This window comes from Azolla caroliniana, unplaced genomic scaffold, assembly GCF_043228905.1.
Source record: "Azolla caroliniana isolate FFs.n. ecotype wild unplaced genomic scaffold, voAzoCaro1.0.p SCAF_3, whole genome shotgun sequence".
NCBI lineage: Eukaryota > Viridiplantae > Streptophyta > Polypodiopsida > Salviniales > Salviniaceae > Azolla > Azolla caroliniana.
Genome location: NW_028230438.1, coordinates 25,284,760 through 25,305,269, shown reverse-complemented (window position 1 = coordinate 25,305,269; position 20,510 = coordinate 25,284,760). Strand labels below are relative to the sequence as shown.

Here is a 20,510-nt window from a genome sequence, read left to right as displayed (position 1 = left end):
AGATGCACAGTGTAAGGCTTTGCTTTCTAAATTTGTGTGCAGAGTTATGCTGCCAATGCAAGGTGTTTGGAGTCGTTTGATGATGCATAGGTTGTCTACTATGTGCCCATCAATAGGAGGAAAGTGGCAACCATCTTTAAGATGGGGTTTTATTCAGAATTTTCATTTGTTTAAAACAACCTTATTAGAAGATAGGTTTTTTAATGGAATTCTCACAAGTTGGTCAGCTGTCAAAAAGTTTCTAATTCGGAAGGTACCTTCGACAACGGATGACTTGTTGAGACAACCCTTGATCTGGAACTTTCTCTTTTCAGATTCAAGGGGTTTTCTGCTTGGTAGCCGTCCTCGGTTGAATTGGGCTTCTATGGATGCATCAATAGCAGGCAATGTTCAAGCATGGGGATGCTATGTTATGAATCAACAGTTACAACCTTTGTCGAGGCCTTCAGTTCGAGGAAGTGCTATTATGTGCGATAATATGCAAGTGGCATTGGGACAATTTATGGCTTCATGGTCCCCCTCTAGCAATCAGATTTGGTTTGGTTATTTCTCTCCTCTAAAAGTGATTTTAGGAGCTAAAGTAACTAACACTATGGGTGATGTAATATACTTTAATGTGGATGATGATGGTAGGTTGTGGCATGTATTTTCTGAATCAGATGTGTGGATATCCGCCAATGTTTCAGTGATTCGAGTAGTTGCAAGATCGGGAAAAAAATGGCTCTTGGATCCACCATTTCAAGAATGCTTACGGTGTTGTTTGTTGTGGGTTTTTCAAAAAAAGCCGCTTTATAATTTGGATTGGGATCCAGCTGATTATCAATAGAAAAAACCGAATGCTAATGGAAATGGTAAACACTTAGAGTTCTTTCAGTATTCAGTTAAGTTAGGTAGAAATTTATTATTGCAATCAAAGTATAAATGCCCGGCTGCCATGAAGCATTGGATTGCAAATAATGTGAATGAACTACAACTTACAAAATTCTGGAAATGGTTGTGGAGTATGCAGTTGCCGAAAAAAGTTATTTGTTTTCGTTGGTTGTTGATACATTATGCTCTTCCTGTTGGTGATTGGTTGAGGCAAAATCAGCAATATGCTTGTGGAATGCATTGTGGTGAATCTACGGAATCTATTTTGCATTTGTTTTGGATGTGTCCCAAAATCAAGCAATTCTGGAGTAAGTTGTTTTTATTACTAAGAAACCACTATGCTCGTTCTACTTTCTCGTGGGGCGCAGTATTATGGGGTGTCCTTCATGGAGATGTTATGAATTACGAACGTATGCATGCTTCTCATGTTTTTTACTTTTCCAATGGGTACATCTATCTCACTTCATTTCCATCTGTTATTCCTCAGTTTAGAACGGAAAAATCTGGTTATTTGGCGTACTGTTACGTCACTAGCGCTGTGGACAATATGGAAAACGAGATGCGATGTTGTTTTTAATAATGCTCACATACATCTCAATAATATGCTTATTGAATTCTGGTGGTTATTTGTCCACACCATACGTGGACAATATGATGATTTGCAGGGTACAACTGATGCTCAAAGGCAACGTCAAGTGGACTTTAAGAAACGGTGGCGAGGGCTTCACTTATTTTCAGATACGTCTCCTGGTATGAAGTGGAATTATTCCATTCCTCCTTTTTTATTGCATAGCTTGTAGATGGTGTTCCATTTGTTCTTATTGTGATATCATCTGTATCATCAGATGTTGGTATTAGGTTTTGTATTACAATAGAGGTGAGATGAAATGTCTCCCTCTGTTTTCTATATGTACATTTCTCAAGTAATTTACTAAGGTGTATCTTTTTAATAAATAAAAAAATGTTTACTATCAAACATGAAAGCATTACACACATTCCAATTATGTTGCAGTCAATATCGTAAAAATTAGAACAATTTGAAACATATTGAGAAAAAACCTATTTTTGAGGCCTCAAATAACAACAGGTTTAAACGTGTCAAACATCCAATGAGAACGTCCAAATGATACACGCTATAGCACATTGAATGAACTTATGTGTACTATCCTCCAACGGAATGGTGCAAAAGAAACATTTGCTTGACCCTAATCCTCATCTCTTTAAGCACCCCCCCCTCCCCCCTTCTTCCAATTGCATGTGGGATAGGTCTTTCCCTCGTCCCCCATTCTCGACACACTCATAAAAAGAGAGAGGTAAAAGTTAAAGATAATTAAAAATATGTGATAAAGATGACAATGATGTCAAAATTGTTTTCTTTCTTTTTAACACACACTTGTAATGACTCTTCACTAGTATTTGTGATGCTTCATCAATTTTCAACAACATCACTAGGTTGGTTATCTATCATTAACAAAATCTTATGACAACAATTCTATCCTTTCTAAAGACCACCATTGTCGTGATATACTTGCATGTGGGATGGTGTGACAATTGTGAGGGTGTTATATACTTGCATGCACAAAGATGCCCAAAGCAATGTTTGATCTCACAACTTTTAGAGTTGCATGAAACATCCCTTACATCTTCATATACACATTGTTTCTAGAAAAATTTGAAACTCTAGATAAAGCTTGTAGTTGTGTGATATTTGGTGCAATCACATCCTTTTGAGTGACATGATGATGGCCATTTTACTTCAATTGGAGTCTCGAACCCTTTATTCATGTATCTCACGTTCATGCTTGTTGTCCAACGTTATTCGCTATTGTATAACAAGTCCCTTACTGATTTTTTTTGCATATATATTGAGCTTTTGCATTGTTTTCTTGGAGGGTTGTGCCAATTGGCCAGACACGTACAAGGAAATGACAAAACATATCCACCCCTTTTATTTCATTGTAATGCCTTTCAGTGTTGATGGGAAATCCTCCTCCTTTGCATTCATAATGACAAATATGGAATTTTGAAAACAAAGCTTTGAGAGAGAAAACTACATATGCACAATTGACCTCAATAAACGAGAGAGATTGCATATTGACCTCAATAAAATAGAGAGACGACGATTTACATCTCAAACTAGAATTCTAGTGAAAAAGGGAATAAAGCTCAATTGAATTGATGGAGACAAGCACATATTTTTAATTTATCAGAAAAAGAGAACACGGCATGTAGCACATATCAATGGATATGCAACATGATGTTGGCTACCCAAACATGTAAACTAGAGATTAGGAGTACATCAAGTGTGAATAAAGTGGAACTACAAGACATTATCAATGCATGCAAAATAAACGAGCATAGATGTTAGTCAGAGAAAGAGACATGCGAGAGACCGATAACATTACATACATGATCAATTGCTACATACCTCTCACACAATGTCACGATTTTACAAAGGTTAGAGGTGTTAGGGGATCCTTTTAGTGACATACATGGATGCAATATGCCCACAAAAGGCACGCGAGCGGTAAGACCAATGATATCCGGGGAGCAGGCGAGATGAGAACAACGTGTATGTCGTCGGAAGGTGGTGGTTAAAAACTTGGATGCATGGAAGGGAAGGTTTGGAGTTTGTTTTGGAAAATAAGGGCTATTTTAGTAAATATGTGTAATAGTTAACAAAGAAAAATATAATAAGTAAATGAACACGTCCGAATGAATGAATGGATTGAATGAATAAATAAATAAATAAACAAACAAACAAATAAACAAATAAACAAACAAACAAACAAACAAACAAACAAATAAATAAATAAATAAATAAATAAATAAATAAATAAATAAATAAATAAATAAATAAATAAATAAATAAATAAATAAATAAATAAATAAATAAATAAATAAATAAATAAATAAATAAATAAAAAGAAAAAAAAAGAAAAAAAAGAAAAAAGAAAAGAAAAGAAAAAATCAAACAAACAAATAAATGATATGAACACACACACACACACACACACACACACACACACACACACACACACATTCATTAACATTAACAGAGAGAGGCTCACTGTGTCAGTCTTCTGCATTCGTCGTGTCCCCGCTTCCTCTGTGCTTCGGCATTGGCGATGGCGATCTAGCGTTTCTTTCCTTTCTACCTGGTGATCTTCGCTAGTTTCCTCTTTCTTGTCTTTTCTATTTGTGGTTTAGTTTTAGCTTTTGTTTATCCTGATACTGCATATATGTTTAAAAGTCCCTGCATTTTGAGCACCTATCGGATCATCCATGTTGTTGTACATACACACGTGCTATATATACGTTTTTGTGTGTACACAAACGTCTACATACGTGCATATATATTATATATGTGTAAACACACGCATATAATCATATATTCATACGAGATTTGTGTATACAAATACAAATACAAAACACAAATACATATACAATATAGATATACGCATATACATATGTATAATCATACTTGTTTAAATATTTACACATATCCCTTTATCTATATACACATTCGTACATATATATCTATACATACATATCATATATGTATACTCATACATATTTATATATGTGCATATATCTCATACCTATGCAGTCACACACACATATCTATCTATCTATAGACATGCATACACACTTCCGTACAATAGATATGCATTTTGATGGAGCGCATTTTAAGCCGCCAAATTTTATACATTTACATTCTTGTATTAGACCATAAGTGATAAAAGTAGTATGTATTTTGAAGTTGAACCTTAATATAAGATGATATATTTTGAATAACAATGTAAAACATGAGATCAAGAATAAATTCAATCAACTCAAGAACTTGAAATGTTCTGAAGTGACCATTTCATGACACAGGTCTATTATTTTGCACTAATTTTTCTTAGGAAGGATGGCACAGACTAATTGGGAAGCAGATAAGATGTGAGTTTGCTTCAGTTTGTCTTACTTTATATGATCGGAGATGGATTTTCAATGGTTTGAGCTTCTTGTATCGTGTTGTATTACCAGGCTAGATGTATATATATATGATTATCTTGTAAAACGAAACCTTCAGACTTCTGCTAAAGCATTTCAAGCTGAAGGAAAAGTCTCATTAGACCCTGTTGGTAAGAGCTGTGCTCTTTATTTTATAGCAACAAATTGCATTTTGATACGTTTGCACGTTAAAGTTTTTCAAAGCTTCGCTTTTGATACATTACTTTATATGCATTGCTAAAAGTTTGTATTTTGTTTGTTGTCTGCGTGTTAAACATTGTGAAATATTTGCATTTTGTTTGTTTGCCCATTAAACATTGTCGAAAGCATTCATTTAGTATGTTTTTTCATTGAACATAATGGAAATCTTGCATTCTGGTATCTTTGCTTGTTAAATATTGTTGAAATCTTGCATTTTGGCACGTTTGCTTATTGGCTATTTTTCAAACATTGTATTTCAGTATGTTTGCTCATTAGATATTATTGAAACCCACGGCTTCAATACATATTTTCAGTAAAAATCCTTGACAACTTGATTTTAGTATGTCTGTTCATCAAACCTTGTGAAATCTTGTATTTTTATTTATTTTCCTGTTCATTAAACCTGATTGTCCTACATTAAGGTAGATGTCAGTCTATCTAACCCCACCTTAAAGATCCCAGTGCGGAGAAAGGATTCCACTGGTGACGAACTGTGCTTGGGAAAATCTCCTAAAACACCACACGTCTTATGACGTCGTTTATTTTCCTGTTCATTAAACCTGCGTGGCCTACATTAAGGTAGATGTCAGTCTATCTAACCCCACCTTAAAGATCCTAGTGTGGAGAAAGGATTCCACTGGTGATGAACTGTGCATGGGAAAATCTCCTAAAACACCACACGTCTTATGACGCCGTTGCTGGGACCTAGACGTACACTCAAAGCTTTTGTTAGAGTTTTGCATGAATCCCCACAGTAACCATTAGCACTATCTGAAGATTGGAAACTCGGATAAGGGAAGCAGTCAAGGCCATCTTGACAGTGTTTATGGTTTTAAGCAAATAGGTTTAGTTATCCTAAGACCAAATTTCTTCTTGATCAGATTTCTTCATACTATAATTTACAAATTTTAACCATTGGATTGTGATATGTTTGCTTATGAAATGTTTGTCAAAAACATTGATAACCTTCTGCCTTTTAGCCTTAATTGCATGTTTGCATGCTTACTCATTCAATGTTATCAAAACCATTGTTAAAATTTTCTCTCTGTTTCTTCGCAACCATCACATTTTGATTTCTTTGTGCATTAAACAACAATGAAACTATTGGGCAGTTTCTACAGCTATTTCTCTTTTAGCAGCAATTTCATGTAAATATATTTATTGATTAAAATTGATTGAAACCAGTGGTGAGCTTCTGCCCTTTTTTTTCTTTGTAACAAATTCATTTTGATGTGTTTTTTCATTAAACCTTATAGAAACCATTGGTGAGGTTATGCTATGTCTCTTAGCTCCAATTGTATTCTGATATGCTATCGAAACATTTTTGACGCCAGTGCTAACATTTTTATCATTTTCTTTTATCGGCAGTTGCATTTTGATATCTTTGTTCATGAATCATTGTTGAAATCATTGGCAAGATTTCGTTTGTCTCTGTCGTTTAACAACAATTGCATATTTGATATGTTGGTTCAATAAGTATCGTTGAAAATGCAGCTATAGATGCACCAGGAGGTTTCCTTTTCGAATGGTGGTCTGTGTTCTGGGACATATTCATTGCTCGCACAAATGAAAAGCATTCTGAGGTGGCCGCATCTTATATAGAGGTGATATAAGTCTTATGGGCATTTCTGCTTTGTGAAAGAGTCGTATCATTGGATGTTAAGGACATGTTTTTTGTATCTCATTTATTAAGATACTCTTTATTCTAATAGATTTAATAATATGCTTCTTTGTTTGGAGTGTTGTTTATCTACAACTTGTTTCTGGAGGTCTCATTTTACTACATATTTTGGGTAATCAAGTGCAGCAATTGATCTTGGAAAGAGTTTTGAGTCTTGAAATTTTGGTGTCTAAGGACTTGCCCCTAGTATCTTGTTTCGCTACATATTTTGTTTCTTCATGAACAGAGTTTGATGTTCTGGATGATTAGTGTTTATTTCCAATATTTCTAAATATTTTGGATAATTAGATCAACAAAGCGTTTGAAGTACTGGATGCCTAGGATTTGTTTCTAGTATCTCATTTTACTAAATTTTTCTGGATGATCTGCCCCAACAACTGATCTAAGAATGCACTTTTTTGTGGAAGGAGGTTGATGTGTTCAATGTCTTGTTTCTAGTACCCAGTGTTCGCTGTACTCCATGTTCTACCTCCTGAAACTAAACTATTGATCTAGTAATGCGCTTCTTCGTGAAAAGAATCAGAATTTTGGATGTTTTAGGCTTATTTCTAGTATTCCATGCTACTAATAGAGTAAATAATTGATCGAAGAATTTGGTTCTTAATGGAAAGAGTGTTTGATTTCTGTGGTTTGTTATACTATTTCATTCTACCTTTTTTTTGGGTTACCAGACTCAACAACTGAAAGCACGGGAACAGCAACAACAGCAACAACAACAGCAGCAACAACAGCAGCAGCAGCAGCAGCAGCTTCAGCTTCTACGACAGCAGCAGCAACCCCCAAGACGGGATGGTAGCCACATTACCATGAATGGGGTTGCCAATGGTGTAGGTGCTGACAATATGCTAAGACAACAAACTACTGCGAATGCCTTGGCCACGAAGATTTATGAGGAATGTTTGAAGCATCCACAAAAGAGGGATGGTCCAGATGATGCAAGCATGAAGGTTAGTAGAAAATTTAGAGATTACACTGCGTATGCTAAGCAAAACACAAACAATACACATATACAGTGTCTGTATGTGTGCTGTTGTCGCACTCTTATTTGTGGATAATCCAAACATAAATTGCAGCTATTATCTATAGATAAATAACTTGTTTATGGGGGAGTAGGTCCTTTATATTTTTCCAATAATGATATGGCAGTTTATAATATTGATTCAAAAGTAAGAAGCTCATTATTTGTGTGGACATATTCTGCATGCTCGTATGACATGACTTCTTCATCAATCCAGGAGGGAGCACTGACTCTCCTTAAAATGCATCTTTCCAAATTCAAATTTCAGAGTGCAAATATTGAAATCATTACCATTGCCTTCCGTATGCAATGTCAATTATTTAAAATGGAATGGAATATCTGTTTAGAACCCCTTGTATATCTGTGGTATTACAGAGATATGGAGATGGTCCAAACCAAATAGTCGATCCCAGTCAAACTCCATTGTTGAAAACAGCAGCTACATCTGGTCAGCCTTCTGGGTGAGATATCTGAAGCATAAAATATAATGTATCTTTCCTTGGCAAACATGAAATTGAAATGTCTGCTGACCAGTTATGAGTTTTGCATGGTTTTGATGACCTGATTTGCAGGCAGATTTTACACAATGGCTCTAGTAATGTCACTAATGCCCTTCAGCAAGTACAAGGTCGAAATCAGTCTTTGTCTGGAATGGGCCAGGCAAGTTGTTATGTTACATTCTCATTTATCGTAACCATTTCTTATGGGGCTAGACATTCACATGATTGATAACAAAGGTTTTCAGGACAACAAAAATGATGTGACCGGAGTTCTTAATCAAAGGCCACCTTCAACAGATCCTGCTCTCTTTGGCATACAACATTCAAAACCGAGCCTATTAAGTCCAGGTCTCAAATTTTAATTTTATAGATTAAAATTGCTTAAGAAGACTCCATGATCTTTCCGTTATTGACAGCTTTTGATGATTTTGTTGTGCTGGATTTTGTGCATTTTTGTTTTACCTGTTTACCATTAATATTAACTCTTGTAATGCCAATATCTAACCTTGCACTTCATGGTGATTTGTTTTGCTAGATGAGTGCCATGTTATGTCAAAGAGATATCTTCGTTTAATATGATTTACATCTTTTGTGGATTCTAAGTTCGTGGATCATCATTCTAATAATGTTGCTTTATTTCCTAGGGATAAATCAAGCCGGCAATGCTCTACCTATCAAAGGATGGCCTTTGACAGTATGGCCTGATATCTATTATTAATTCTGTATATCTCTGTGCATCACCAATATTAAAATATAGTTATTTGCTTCAAACTAACTCCAAAATTTACCTTGTTCTGGTAAAAATTGAGGGGCTTGATCAATTTCGTTCAAATTTGGTGCAATCAAAGTCCTTCATCCAGTCTCCACAACAATACCATCAGATTCAGATGTTGAGCTCTCAGCAGCAACAACATCTATTGCAATCACAACAAGCACAAGGAAATCTCTTATCTACTAGCTCTCCGCTTCTAAGTGATATGGAATCTAGAAGGTTTAAAATGCTTTTAAGCAGAAGTGGAATAGTTAATAAGGATGGTCAACCTAATAGTATGGGCGATGTTATGCAAGGTGTGGGTTCTCCTATGCAAACTGCATCTCCTGTGACCCGCAATAGCGAGGAACTACTTATGAAGGTGCATGGTCATTATAGCTTGCTATGTAATTATTGAATTCTATCTATATATTAGATATAGAGTCTAAAGGAGAGAATGCATGCACAATCATGACAGATTTGTGGACAGAACACCCAAACTTCTGTGAGATTGTAGCTGCTCTGAATCCTACAGACATTTAGTACATTTAATAGACTTGGAGAGAGAAGTTACTGTCATGTCGAAAAACTATATTTATCAACTAAACCTTGATAGTTGATTAATTTAAAAAATATGATTGAACTTCATGCTGTGATTCTTCAATATTCATCTTCTGAGAATTGAAGACAGTTGTTAGAACGTCTAATTTGTTTTTTTGAACATATGAGTGTTTCTCTCTCTTAACAAGATGTCAATGGTTCTATGAGGTTTGTGATGATTTGAGAAATTCACCTATAACATTAAACATTCTCCAGTGAACTGGAGGATCAGAAAAATTACGTACTTTTTAACTAAACTCTGAAGATTACGTTGTACTTCTCTCTTTCTTTAGGTGTACTTGTTTTTCATCTCCGTAGATGCCCAGCCTAAATGGCCACTTACAAATGCCACTACTAATTGAATCTCATGATGTCCTTTTCTTCAGGATCATATAGTTGGTATGCCAATAGATATCCAGAAAAGATCAACGAATAATTTGTCACCAATTTTCATTGAAATCACTGTAGGGAATTGAGAAGGGACATGTACAGTGATAGTTGTACTTTTCTTGGAACCTAGCTTACCAGAAACCATGGAACCTAGCTAACCAGAAACCATTACCTTTGTAATTGAGAGGAATGAAGACTGTAAGCCCTGCTCTGTATATCCGGCTGTCACCCTTGATTGAAATCCTGAAGCTTACATGGGTATTGGTTTTTGAGCCAGAGAGATGTGAATGGCGATGCATGATAAAGTCGATCATATTGAATCCCTCAAGATGATGTCTGCATTTGTAGTTGTATGTACATTTTCATCTCTCTTTCTCTCTCTATGTGTCCTCATTGTGCTTCTTTGCATTGCTTTCCTTCTTGTTAATTTTCTTTTCTTTGGAAATTCTTGTTTATTTCTTTCTCATTTTTAAGTCCAGTTTGTTGTTTGGATTTGTAAGCCTGATCAATACTTGACTAATTGATGTGGACCACCACCCGTATAATGCTATTTTGTTTACAATTGATACTATGTTTTTGCAGAAATAATCTTCTGAAATATAAAGGCTATTTTTGTTGCTACTAGGTAAAGCTAGCTCAACTCCAACAGCATCAGCAGCACCAACAATTGCAACAACAGCAACAACAATTACAGCAACTGAGTGGTGGTCAAGGACAAACCTCTCAGCAGACACAATCAGCACAACAGACACAATCTGCTGCACCATCTCAACAGCTTGTAGGAGTTGGTAGTAATGTGGATGGTAACCTTGTCAATAGTTTCAGAACAAGTGACCAAGTAAGATTCAGCATCTTAACTTAAGTCACTCTCATGAACTCGATAGGAAAAAATACCATAATTAGAAGTTCCTATGCTAGCACATTTCAGTTTGGAATACTTGTCATACTACGAAATTATGCCCAAGAAATGCTTTATACCTAGTTCATTTTGATTAGTATGCATAATAATACAAAAGCTAAGCTTCAAAAAAAGAATCATTACCTAGCACATTTGAGTTCTCAGTGATTACAATAGTACAGATGTTATATTCAACAGGGCTATGTTACTTAGGTAATTTGAATTACCCAGCTTATCTAATTGTTAGTACAATTATTATACAAAGCTTTATCACCTCACCCATTTGAAATCTTAGTTTATACATTAATAAAATATTATGTTCAATAAAGCTTTGTCACATAGCTCATTAGAATACTTGGTTCTTTAACTTTTGTCAAAGCTGTTCTGTTACAATGCTGTTTTTGTTGTCAGGGTGTTTCAAAAGGACAGAATGGAAGGAAGCGCAAGCAGCCGACTTCTTCTTCGGGACCTGCAAATAGTACTGGAACTGGAAATACTGCTGGACCAAATTCAGCACCTTCAACTCCTTCTACTCATACGGCAGGTGATGTCATGTCTATGGCCAGTGCACTTCAACAAAATGGTGGTTCATCAAAACCATTGTTGATGTATGGTTCTGATGGTGCTGGACCTTTAGGAGGCTCATCTAATCAATTGGTGAGAATCAATGATGATGAACGCACCTTCAATGATGTGGATGCTTCTCTTGTCATTGAGGATTTTGGCTTCTTACCTTTTCTTTCCCCTAATATGCAGGCTGAGATAGATCGGTTTGCAGATGATGGTTCATTAGACGACAATGTTGAATCTTTTCTGTCTCATGAAGAGGCAGATCAAAGAGAACCATTGTTCAGTTGTAGTAAGAGGAGCCCTACTACAGGGCAGAATATGGATGTTAGCAAAGGTCTCTTCTCCTTAGCTTGTTTTATTAATCTATGTATCTCGTCTGCATTTTACGAAGAAATTATAAGTGGCCCTTCATTGTTTTCTGTTAAACAGTCTTTTCTTTCACTGAAGTTGCTCACCTTCAGGCAAGCAATAGCAAAGTGGTGTCTTGCCACTTCTCCCCCGATGGAAAGCTACTTGCAAGTGCTGGCCATGATAAGAAGGCAAGGATATTTTACAAAACTTAAACTCATCAAAGTGATTCTAATGCCTGATAGTTTAGAGGGGAAAACTTTGAAGTTCCCAAGTGTTCGTATATTTCCCCAGATGTCCATGAATTATCATATTTCCTGAAATGCTGCTGGGGCCTGGTCAACCCCTGAAGGAGAGAAAAAAGGGTTGACCAGGCCATATAATTTCTCAAGTAGAACATAAGTTGGTGAGATATTGACAATGAGTAAATAACAGAACTCAGGGGCATTTGGAGAAATAAAGAACTGATGTTTGAAAACCTTGATTGAATTTCTTTTTGTTCAGGCAGTTTTATGGAACATGGATACTCTGAAATTGAAGAGCACACTGGAAGAACATAACATGTTAATTACTGATGTTCGGTTTAGCTCAATTTCCACACGGCTTGCAACTTCCTCCTTCGACAAATCCGTGAGAGTCTGGGAAGCAGACAGTGTTAGTACACGACCTTAACTTTGCTTAACTATTTGGAAATTAGAGTGCTGTATGTTATGTTTGCAATTAGGATTCAGTAATGATTTTTTTTGGCAAATTTTCCCATAGCCAAGCTATTTGTTGAGGAGCTTCACAGGACATCGTGGGTCAGTGATGTCACTAGATTTTCATCCTAAGAATGAAGATCTTCTCTGCTCATGTGATGGAGAAAACGAGATTCGGTACTGGAGTGTCAACCAGGGTGTCTGTACAAGAATGTTCCAGGTTAATTTAGAAACTAATTAATATCATGGAGAAAATCATCACTTTCTGAAATGTACATTATTCTGAATGAATGAATTTTGAACTTTTTCTTTAATTTGTTACAGGGGGGAATGAGTCAAGTCAGATTTCAGCCTAGGACGGGAAAATTACTAGCTGCTGCATCTGAGAATGTTGTTGCAATATATGATGTTGAGACTGAAACCTGTCTGCACTCTTTGCAGGTAGATTTAATTCAATATTTGGCTAGCATGTGAGTTGAGATGCATCTGAGAATGTTGTTGCAATATATTATGTTGAGATCAAAACATGTCTGCACTCTTTGCAGGTAGATTTAATTCAATATTTGATTAGCATGTTAGTTGAGATATGAAAATCTCGTCTTAAATGTCATTGTAATTTAAATAGTTCACAATAAAGTTTGCCTTACAATTTAAATTAAAAGCTGTCCTAGACTGGCTGTCTTTGTACGGATTGCAGGAAATGCTTCTTTTACCGTTTCTAGGTATTGACATCTATTTGGTAAATGGTTGCTTTTCTCCGGTTTTTGCCCTCATCTATTTGGTGAATGGTTTGTTACAATAGGTTTTTAAGTAGTAAAATTGTTGAAAACAGACCTAGTGTGCATTCCTGAAGCTCAACTTAATACACACATTCTATGCCTTCATGTAGACCATAAATTCTGATTACTTGTACTGCTGTTTGGTTGCTCTCAGTTAAAACCATATGGGTATCTTAAGGTCGATGCATTGTAATTTGTTTTCTTATTTCTTGAACAGAGGCATACAAAACTAGTACATTCATTATGTTGGGATACCACTGGTGATTATGTTGCTTCTGTGAGTGAAGATTCAGTACGTGTGTGGTCACTGAGGCCTGGTTCCGAGGGAGAGTGCTTGCATGAGCTTAGCTGCAATGGCAATGTGTTTCACTCTTGTGTTTTTCATCCTACCTATCCACAGATCCTTGTGATTGGGTGCTACCAGGTAATCTTTTGTTACACAAAATACCGTATGTTAAAAATGAACCTTGAGGTTTATAAGTATCATCTCTTAACAATGTTATCCTTCTTGAAAGTTGTGCTGATTTTTACAGACTAGAATATTGAGGGTTTTGGGTTCTTATGGCTTCACCTAAAAACAAATTTTGTAGGCATAATAAGAATTGATTGCTGATCTTTGGCATGTCAAGATTACACTGATGTGTAAGTAGTGGACATAAAAAAATGATAAAAATTACAACATGCCCTGGAATATTGAGGGTTTTGGGTTCTTATGCCTTCACCTTAAAACAAGTTTTAATGTCATAATAAGAATTGATTGCTGATCTTTGGTATGTACATTACGCTGATGTATAAGTAGCCGAAAGTATTTGAACTTCAATGAAGTAAATAAAAAAAATGCCCTGGGCACTAGGTGTGTGTCTTGTTTTCCAGACCAATAGGGTTGTGGGGAATACTATCAGAAAGACAAGGGATGATGGAGAATATGCCGATATGTTTTGGGCCTTTCAGGGAAGCTCTGTCACTTTGTTCATGACTGGGGGATTTTAAATTAGTAGATCAATAAGGTGAAAGGCACAACGGATCATTGAGATTTGAATCTTAATTCTGTACAAGGAAAACCATTGCTGCATGGTTGTATTGGCCCTGTAACCTATTTGGAGATCGTGAGATCATTAGTTCGAGACACAGATGTGGTATTTAGTTTAGCCGAAGTATCATATGATGGAACATAGATGTAAAATGTAAGGATTTTAACTGACAACCTTGTGTTGATAAAAAAGAAAGACAGATCAATTTATTGATTTATCATTGATGTAATGTTTTAATCTTCAGTCACTGGAGCTTTGGTGTATGCAAGAGAAGACAAGTATGACAATACCTGCCCATGACGGACTGATTGCAGCTCTTGCCCAGGCACCAGCTACGGGGATGGTTGCTTCGGCAAGCCATGATAAGATTGTCAAGCTATGGAAATAGTGTCATGCTCTATGCAGTTTTAGTATAGCATGTACGAGTTGTGGTTCGTATAGATCAGATCGTGTTGGTTGGACTAAGCTGATGCAGATAAGTGTCTCATGCTGAGAAAGTGTACTGGTGCTTTCTGCTTGTAGATTGTGTTGATTGGACGATGCCGATGTGGAAAAGTGTCTCATTCGACAAAGTGTATTGTGCTCACAGCTTATTTAGAAACTTTTTCCTCATATCTGTAGAAATTTAATTTTCTTGTGACTTTGTGTGTCGGTGATAGATATTAAAGCTAAGAATCTGGGTGTGCAAAATGCTAATTTTTTTTGCTATTTAATCAGATTCTTATGGTGTTTTTTCCAGCCATTATATAAAAACTCAACCATAGGTTAATAAGCATAATTTTAAGTCTGGCTGCCTTTTTCGGGTACCAGAATCACTTTTTGGTTCAAGGTTGATGTGGACTAAAACTCATTGAATATTTTTGTAGTACAATTTTTGTCCTGGTTTAGTGATGAGGTTTTCCTGTCTAAATGGGTTTCTGTCTACAGGATGGTGTAAGTTAGTATAAGTTTGCTATGAGGCATAATTTAAGATAGCTAATAGGTTTATACTCGTTTTCATTTTTTGCCATGTTTGGTGGTACTTTTTTTGGGTAATGTGATATACCTTAAATCTAAGGAGCACAATAGCTAACCAAGAACATTGTCTTGTAATGTTCTATTGTGGGTATGTGAATTGCCATTATAGATGCCAGAAATGGGTATGTGAATTGTCACTATGGAGAACAAAAAATCCATTAAGGACTTACGGTGAAGCAATCTATATCTAGGCAATAAAATAAGTTGATTGATGCATTGAATTCGTTATTTATAACTTTGAAGGGAAGGGTCATCATTTATGATGTCAACAGATATTGCAAGATTTCACTCATTTGCTTGAGTCATGTTTTTCATTGAGTCCAATGTTGTCAGAGTCTTATGGTTGTCATTGATACGATGAGTATTGAATATCATGACCATTCACCACATTGTAATAGAAGTGACATTGCCGTTAGTAATTTGGTAGTGTTAGTGGGCTTTAACTTCTTTAAAAATGATGTGACTTGAAATTTGTCTAATTGCATCATAATTGGTTTTTATACAATTGATTTACAAGATATCTACAAAACTTGATGGTAGTTTTTATGTGGCATGTCAAATTTTTTCCTTAGTTTGAAAGGGGTGTTTGTATTGCACGTTGGCAATTCAACATGTCCCACTACTCATGTCATAGCGAGACCACTTAGTTGTGGTACCATTGCAGAGTTTTTCACACATTTAATATTATAATTGTGCGTTTTGTGAGAGAGATTGATCGAGATCCCGCCCAATTCTGGGTTTATTTGACAACAACTATAAAATATTGCATTGATGCAATGTCCTTTGCCATTTACTAATGGAAGAGCAACCGCAGGTTGATTGATGTTTATGGGGCCAAACAACGTTTTTTGAAGTGACTACTAATCTCATGTATCATTGGTCTAAGGTTGAACAAGAATGCAAAGTACATAACTTTGATAATGGATGTTTACAAATCTTAAAATGTAGTTTTTATTCTAAATTGTTATTCATAGCAAAGGTCTTCATTTAGAGAATTCTGATTGGAGGTTTGCTTTTGAGATTAGCTCTAATGTGATGTGCATTAGCAACGGGTAATTGCTTCTTTGGCACTGTTCAAATGGAAGATAGTACTCATTGCTTCATATAATGTTTGATTTCTGGTTAGATTTGGTGTTACATTTCTCAAATTTGTCAAGTTCTGGGACGGAGTTGTTTGACACAAATACGGTGGGTGTTTGCACAATTCACATAGATCGACCTAAAATCACAAATGGAGATCATTTTCCTATTTCTGAGGTATTGGGGATTGTGGCATAATTGGGATATGCGGAATGCTTTTGTATTTGATGGTAAACGTTGTGTCAAAGCATATCTACGAAAGTTGAAGAGAGTTCTAATGAGACAATTTTCTTTATTAGAGCAAGTTGAAATTCTTTCCTCCGTGGAGTATTCATCTTGCATATTAACAATCCAACATGTTACATTGGTGTACTTAGTGGGTATTCATACTCCATTGTGGCAACCATTGTCAGAAGTGTTTTTCGCACCCATTTATGTGTGTGTGTGTGTGTGTGAGAGAGAGAGAGAGAGAGAGAGAGAGAGAGAGAGAGAGAGAGAGAGATTTTATTGTCCACATGGAGGCCACCTTATTCCATTGAGTGGTGGTGAGGAATCCTCATGGATTATAAAAAAGTTGAGGAATCACATTTTAGTACCTTGAAAGTCGTGTGTGGAATTAGTTAGTTGGCAGCCCATTGTAACTGAGGGGAAAAGTAGGTTTGTTTTGTCACATGTATGATTGTATCTCTTCAGGCTTATGCATCACCTTGGCCAACAATCTCCAATTCATATATTGGTCCACTAGTGCATGTATATCCACCCAATTTATATTATTCAAGCTTTCCACTTGTGAGGTCAATTGTAACATATCCAAAAAAGTGAGATATATATCAATTTTCTTTTTTTAAAAGAGTTTGCTGTTTTAATTCTTATTCGATATCCTCTAATATATTGTTAAGTACCAGCCATCAATTTGAAGAGATATTAGATTATGTATAGTAACGTATCAGGAGAGGCAAACATTTTGTGTTTGCACATCAAAGAAATTGATGTCTTTTTTTGTGAAGGAGACACATTAATGAATGCACTTTACAATATTAAAATATACAATGGATAGTTGAATTGATGGCTATTATTATTGGTGCCTTGGGTAGAGCTTGAGAAAATGATCTTAGAGTACACTTTATCTTCCAATTGAGGGTACGTTTCAAATACTTGAAATGGAAATGTCAAACAATTGAGGGTACGTTTCCAAATAACTTTTGACGAAGTCTTAAATACTCCAAACTAGCGTGTTCCTTCCACACACGTTGTGTGAGAGCACTCTGCGCATATGTCTATGTTTTTGTGTTTCTAAGTAAACTCCAAAGCTCTTGGGCCCAAATAACTTTCAAAGTAGTTTAGACTTTGCATGCAAAGTTGTTAAGTTGGTTCTTTTGCATTTGAAGTACTTTGTGAAAGAGAGAGATCACAACTATCTCATCTTATTTGTAAAGCTACATTTTCTGAGGTCTTCGACATTATAATATTAAAAAGATAAAAAATTCTGTATCAGCATTAGCATTTGTTTGTGGGGGCATCTTTACTTTCAAGAATAGTGCACTTGATGGGCAATTAATTAAGCACAACTTAACCAGGGTAAACACACCCTACGCATTACGTTAGATTTCATTTTCGACATTTACTCAACTCAAAATGAACTACTTTCTTCCACTTTTTTTAAAGATCAATAACATGCTTGCTCTTTTTTCCAAGCAACATACTTTTTTAGTCATACAATAAGATTATGATTTACGAATGTAAAGTAGAGGCATTTTCATTCAATTATAAACATATCTAGTGCAAAATATTCTTGATAAATACGCCACTCACTGTTTGCATAATCCCTTTCTAAATTTACATGATTGGACTAACTCATGCTCTTCTACCTATAATACAACTTCAAGACTCTTCCATCTACATCAAACCTTCAAGACTTCCACTAAACCCATTATTTTAAAGACAAGTACTTAAATATTATATTGATTTTAAGCTAAAAAATGTAAAATTCATTTATTTATGAGCCAAAATTCCTTTGGTAGTAATGTATTGGTTCACCAAGGAATATTAACTATTGTAGCATAAACTTATATGCTTGTTATTCTCAGGTGTCTAAAGTGTTTAATTAGGCTTACGCTATAGGGTCTCCATGTGGTAAAAACAAGGGTAAAGTATTGTTTTCTTTGCAATGTTCTTTAAAAAATTAATGACAGATAATCAAATATGTATGCATATGTTTGTGAATATAGTGCACAAGCAAACAAATAAGTACATGTAGATAACAAACCGTTTACATGAGCATTCTCATGGTTTATGTCGATTTAGCATCGTAATTGGATTTGCAACATCATAAAGATAACCACAAGGTCTCATGGCATGGAGCATACAGTAATGAGTGTGACGTTGTGTCCCCTTCCATAACATAATGATCGAGTGAACTTGTTACTCTTCATGTGCTTGTCTAGCTTGTGCTCTAAAAAAGTTGAACATATTGTTAGCTAGTGGGAAAACAAAAATCACCATCATTATTTTTCAAGACAAAAAGTATACATACCTTCTTGAATAGTATTTTGTCTTCAAACTGCCATTATTAGCTCTAAGATATTTAATTATTTATCATTCCCCGTATGAGTCACAACACATTCAAGTCATTAATCTATATACATCGAACTTATGTCACTAAAATTTGACATGCAATCATTTGATGATGGAAATTTGTCACCTCTATCTACAAGCATATAGATAACCATGGGGTCATTAATTCTTCTTTGGAAATAAGGACATTGTTGCAAAGTTTGTCTTATCTTTAGGCTTCTTAACATTATTGTTATATTCACATGGGTTCCAAATTGAAATGGTCATATTAGTCATTGAGATTTAAGTCAAGAATGAGTAAGGAATTGTTTGAATACACTTCCACCTCATCTTGTTTGGAAAATAGACAATATCAAGTTGGTTACATGCACGTGCAAAGTTGAAGAATCGAATCAAGTAGATAATAGTAAAAGATTGACAATGTAGACACATTCCATGCACATGTTAGGATTTGGAATTATTGCACACTCACACCAACAATTGCAAACAAGACATGTACAAATATTGTGTATATGTTGGGCATTGCAAACATAATTGCATACATGGTAATGTATGAGGGTTCACTTGACTCCCCATGCTTAGGGGTTGAATCATGAGCATAATAAAGGTACATGTAATAGAACGTATTGCAAGATTACGATATTTCGCATAAAGATGGCTTTAGAGATGGGTCATACTCATGTTGTCGAGAAAAAAGTATTCATTTTAATGTTGTTCCTTTGTTCGTAGTTCTGCTTATTAAATAGGGTCCCGTATGTCTCATAAGTTGGGGGTAAAGCATAATATAATGTAATGGCATCAATATTCTATACCACGACATTCATAATAATAATACAAGTTTTCATTCTATATAAATGTGAGGATTACGCACTAAACTATGGTCACCTCATGTCATAAAAACATAGTATCACAAGCAATTATTTTTGTGTAGATTTTAATTGTAGGTTTATGATTTCAAAGCATACTATCACAAGTAATGGCCCGTCTCTTCTTATTTTCTTTGTGTAGATTTTAATTGAAGGGCTATGATTTCAAAAGTAGTGGAACGGGCACCTAGTGACAAGCTTCCTTGAGTGTTGAGGAGTTGCTCATGAAGTTTTTATGTAGATTTAGATAATTCATTGGTGTTAAGTATTGCGATTCTTCGAAAAAATACATTATACTACCACATAGAGAGTGATTCTAACTCACATTGTTAGGATAACAAGTTACAACATAAGCCCTTCCAAGTCACCTGAAAACTTCTCAACACACTTTGGCTAGCTTGTAGAAACCTAGATGTCTTCTCCCTATTTTTGGAACTACATGGTTATTCTTACGAGGCGAAATGCACAGTGTCATTAAGACATGTCCATAGTTGCTCACCTTCTTTAAATTGCTTGAAACAATTTACCTAGAATACTCTCTAAAAGCAACGTGAAGGAATGTTGCAAAGGACGATAGGAAAAGCAACTTGATAATTGATGGGCTCTCATGAATTGTGTTTACCATAGTAAGTTCTCATC

The 20,510-nt window shown here is 35.4% G+C and overlaps 1 protein-coding gene across 2 annotated transcripts; it reads left to right on the top strand.

The window, feature by feature from the left end:
- Nucleotides 1–3,904: 3,904 nt before the first annotated feature.
- LOC147866834 (transcriptional corepressor LEUNIG-like) lies at nucleotides 3,905–14,974 on the top strand. Of its 2 annotated transcripts, XM_087317330.1 has the most exons (19): nucleotides 3,905–4,031; nucleotides 4,750–4,815; nucleotides 4,903–5,000; nucleotides 6,565–6,674; nucleotides 7,423–7,698; nucleotides 8,145–8,230; nucleotides 8,342–8,429; nucleotides 8,515–8,617; nucleotides 8,914–8,963; nucleotides 9,079–9,402; nucleotides 10,636–10,848; nucleotides 11,320–11,565; nucleotides 11,665–11,812; nucleotides 11,908–12,017; nucleotides 12,331–12,480; nucleotides 12,589–12,744; nucleotides 12,849–12,965; nucleotides 13,521–13,727; nucleotides 14,579–14,974. In XM_087317330.1, the coding sequence occupies exons 2-19, from the start codon at nucleotides 4,784–4,786 to the stop codon at nucleotides 14,720–14,722; spliced, it is 2,658 nt and encodes an 885-aa protein (XP_087173456.1). In that variant the 5' UTR covers nucleotides 3,905–4,031; nucleotides 4,750–4,783; the 3' UTR covers nucleotides 14,723–14,974. The 2 variants fall into 2 exon arrangements, with proteins under 2 accessions (XP_087173456.1, XP_087173455.1); XM_087317329.1 differs by having other exon boundaries at nucleotides 11,320–11,812.
- Nucleotides 14,975–20,510: the final 5,536 nt, after the last annotated feature.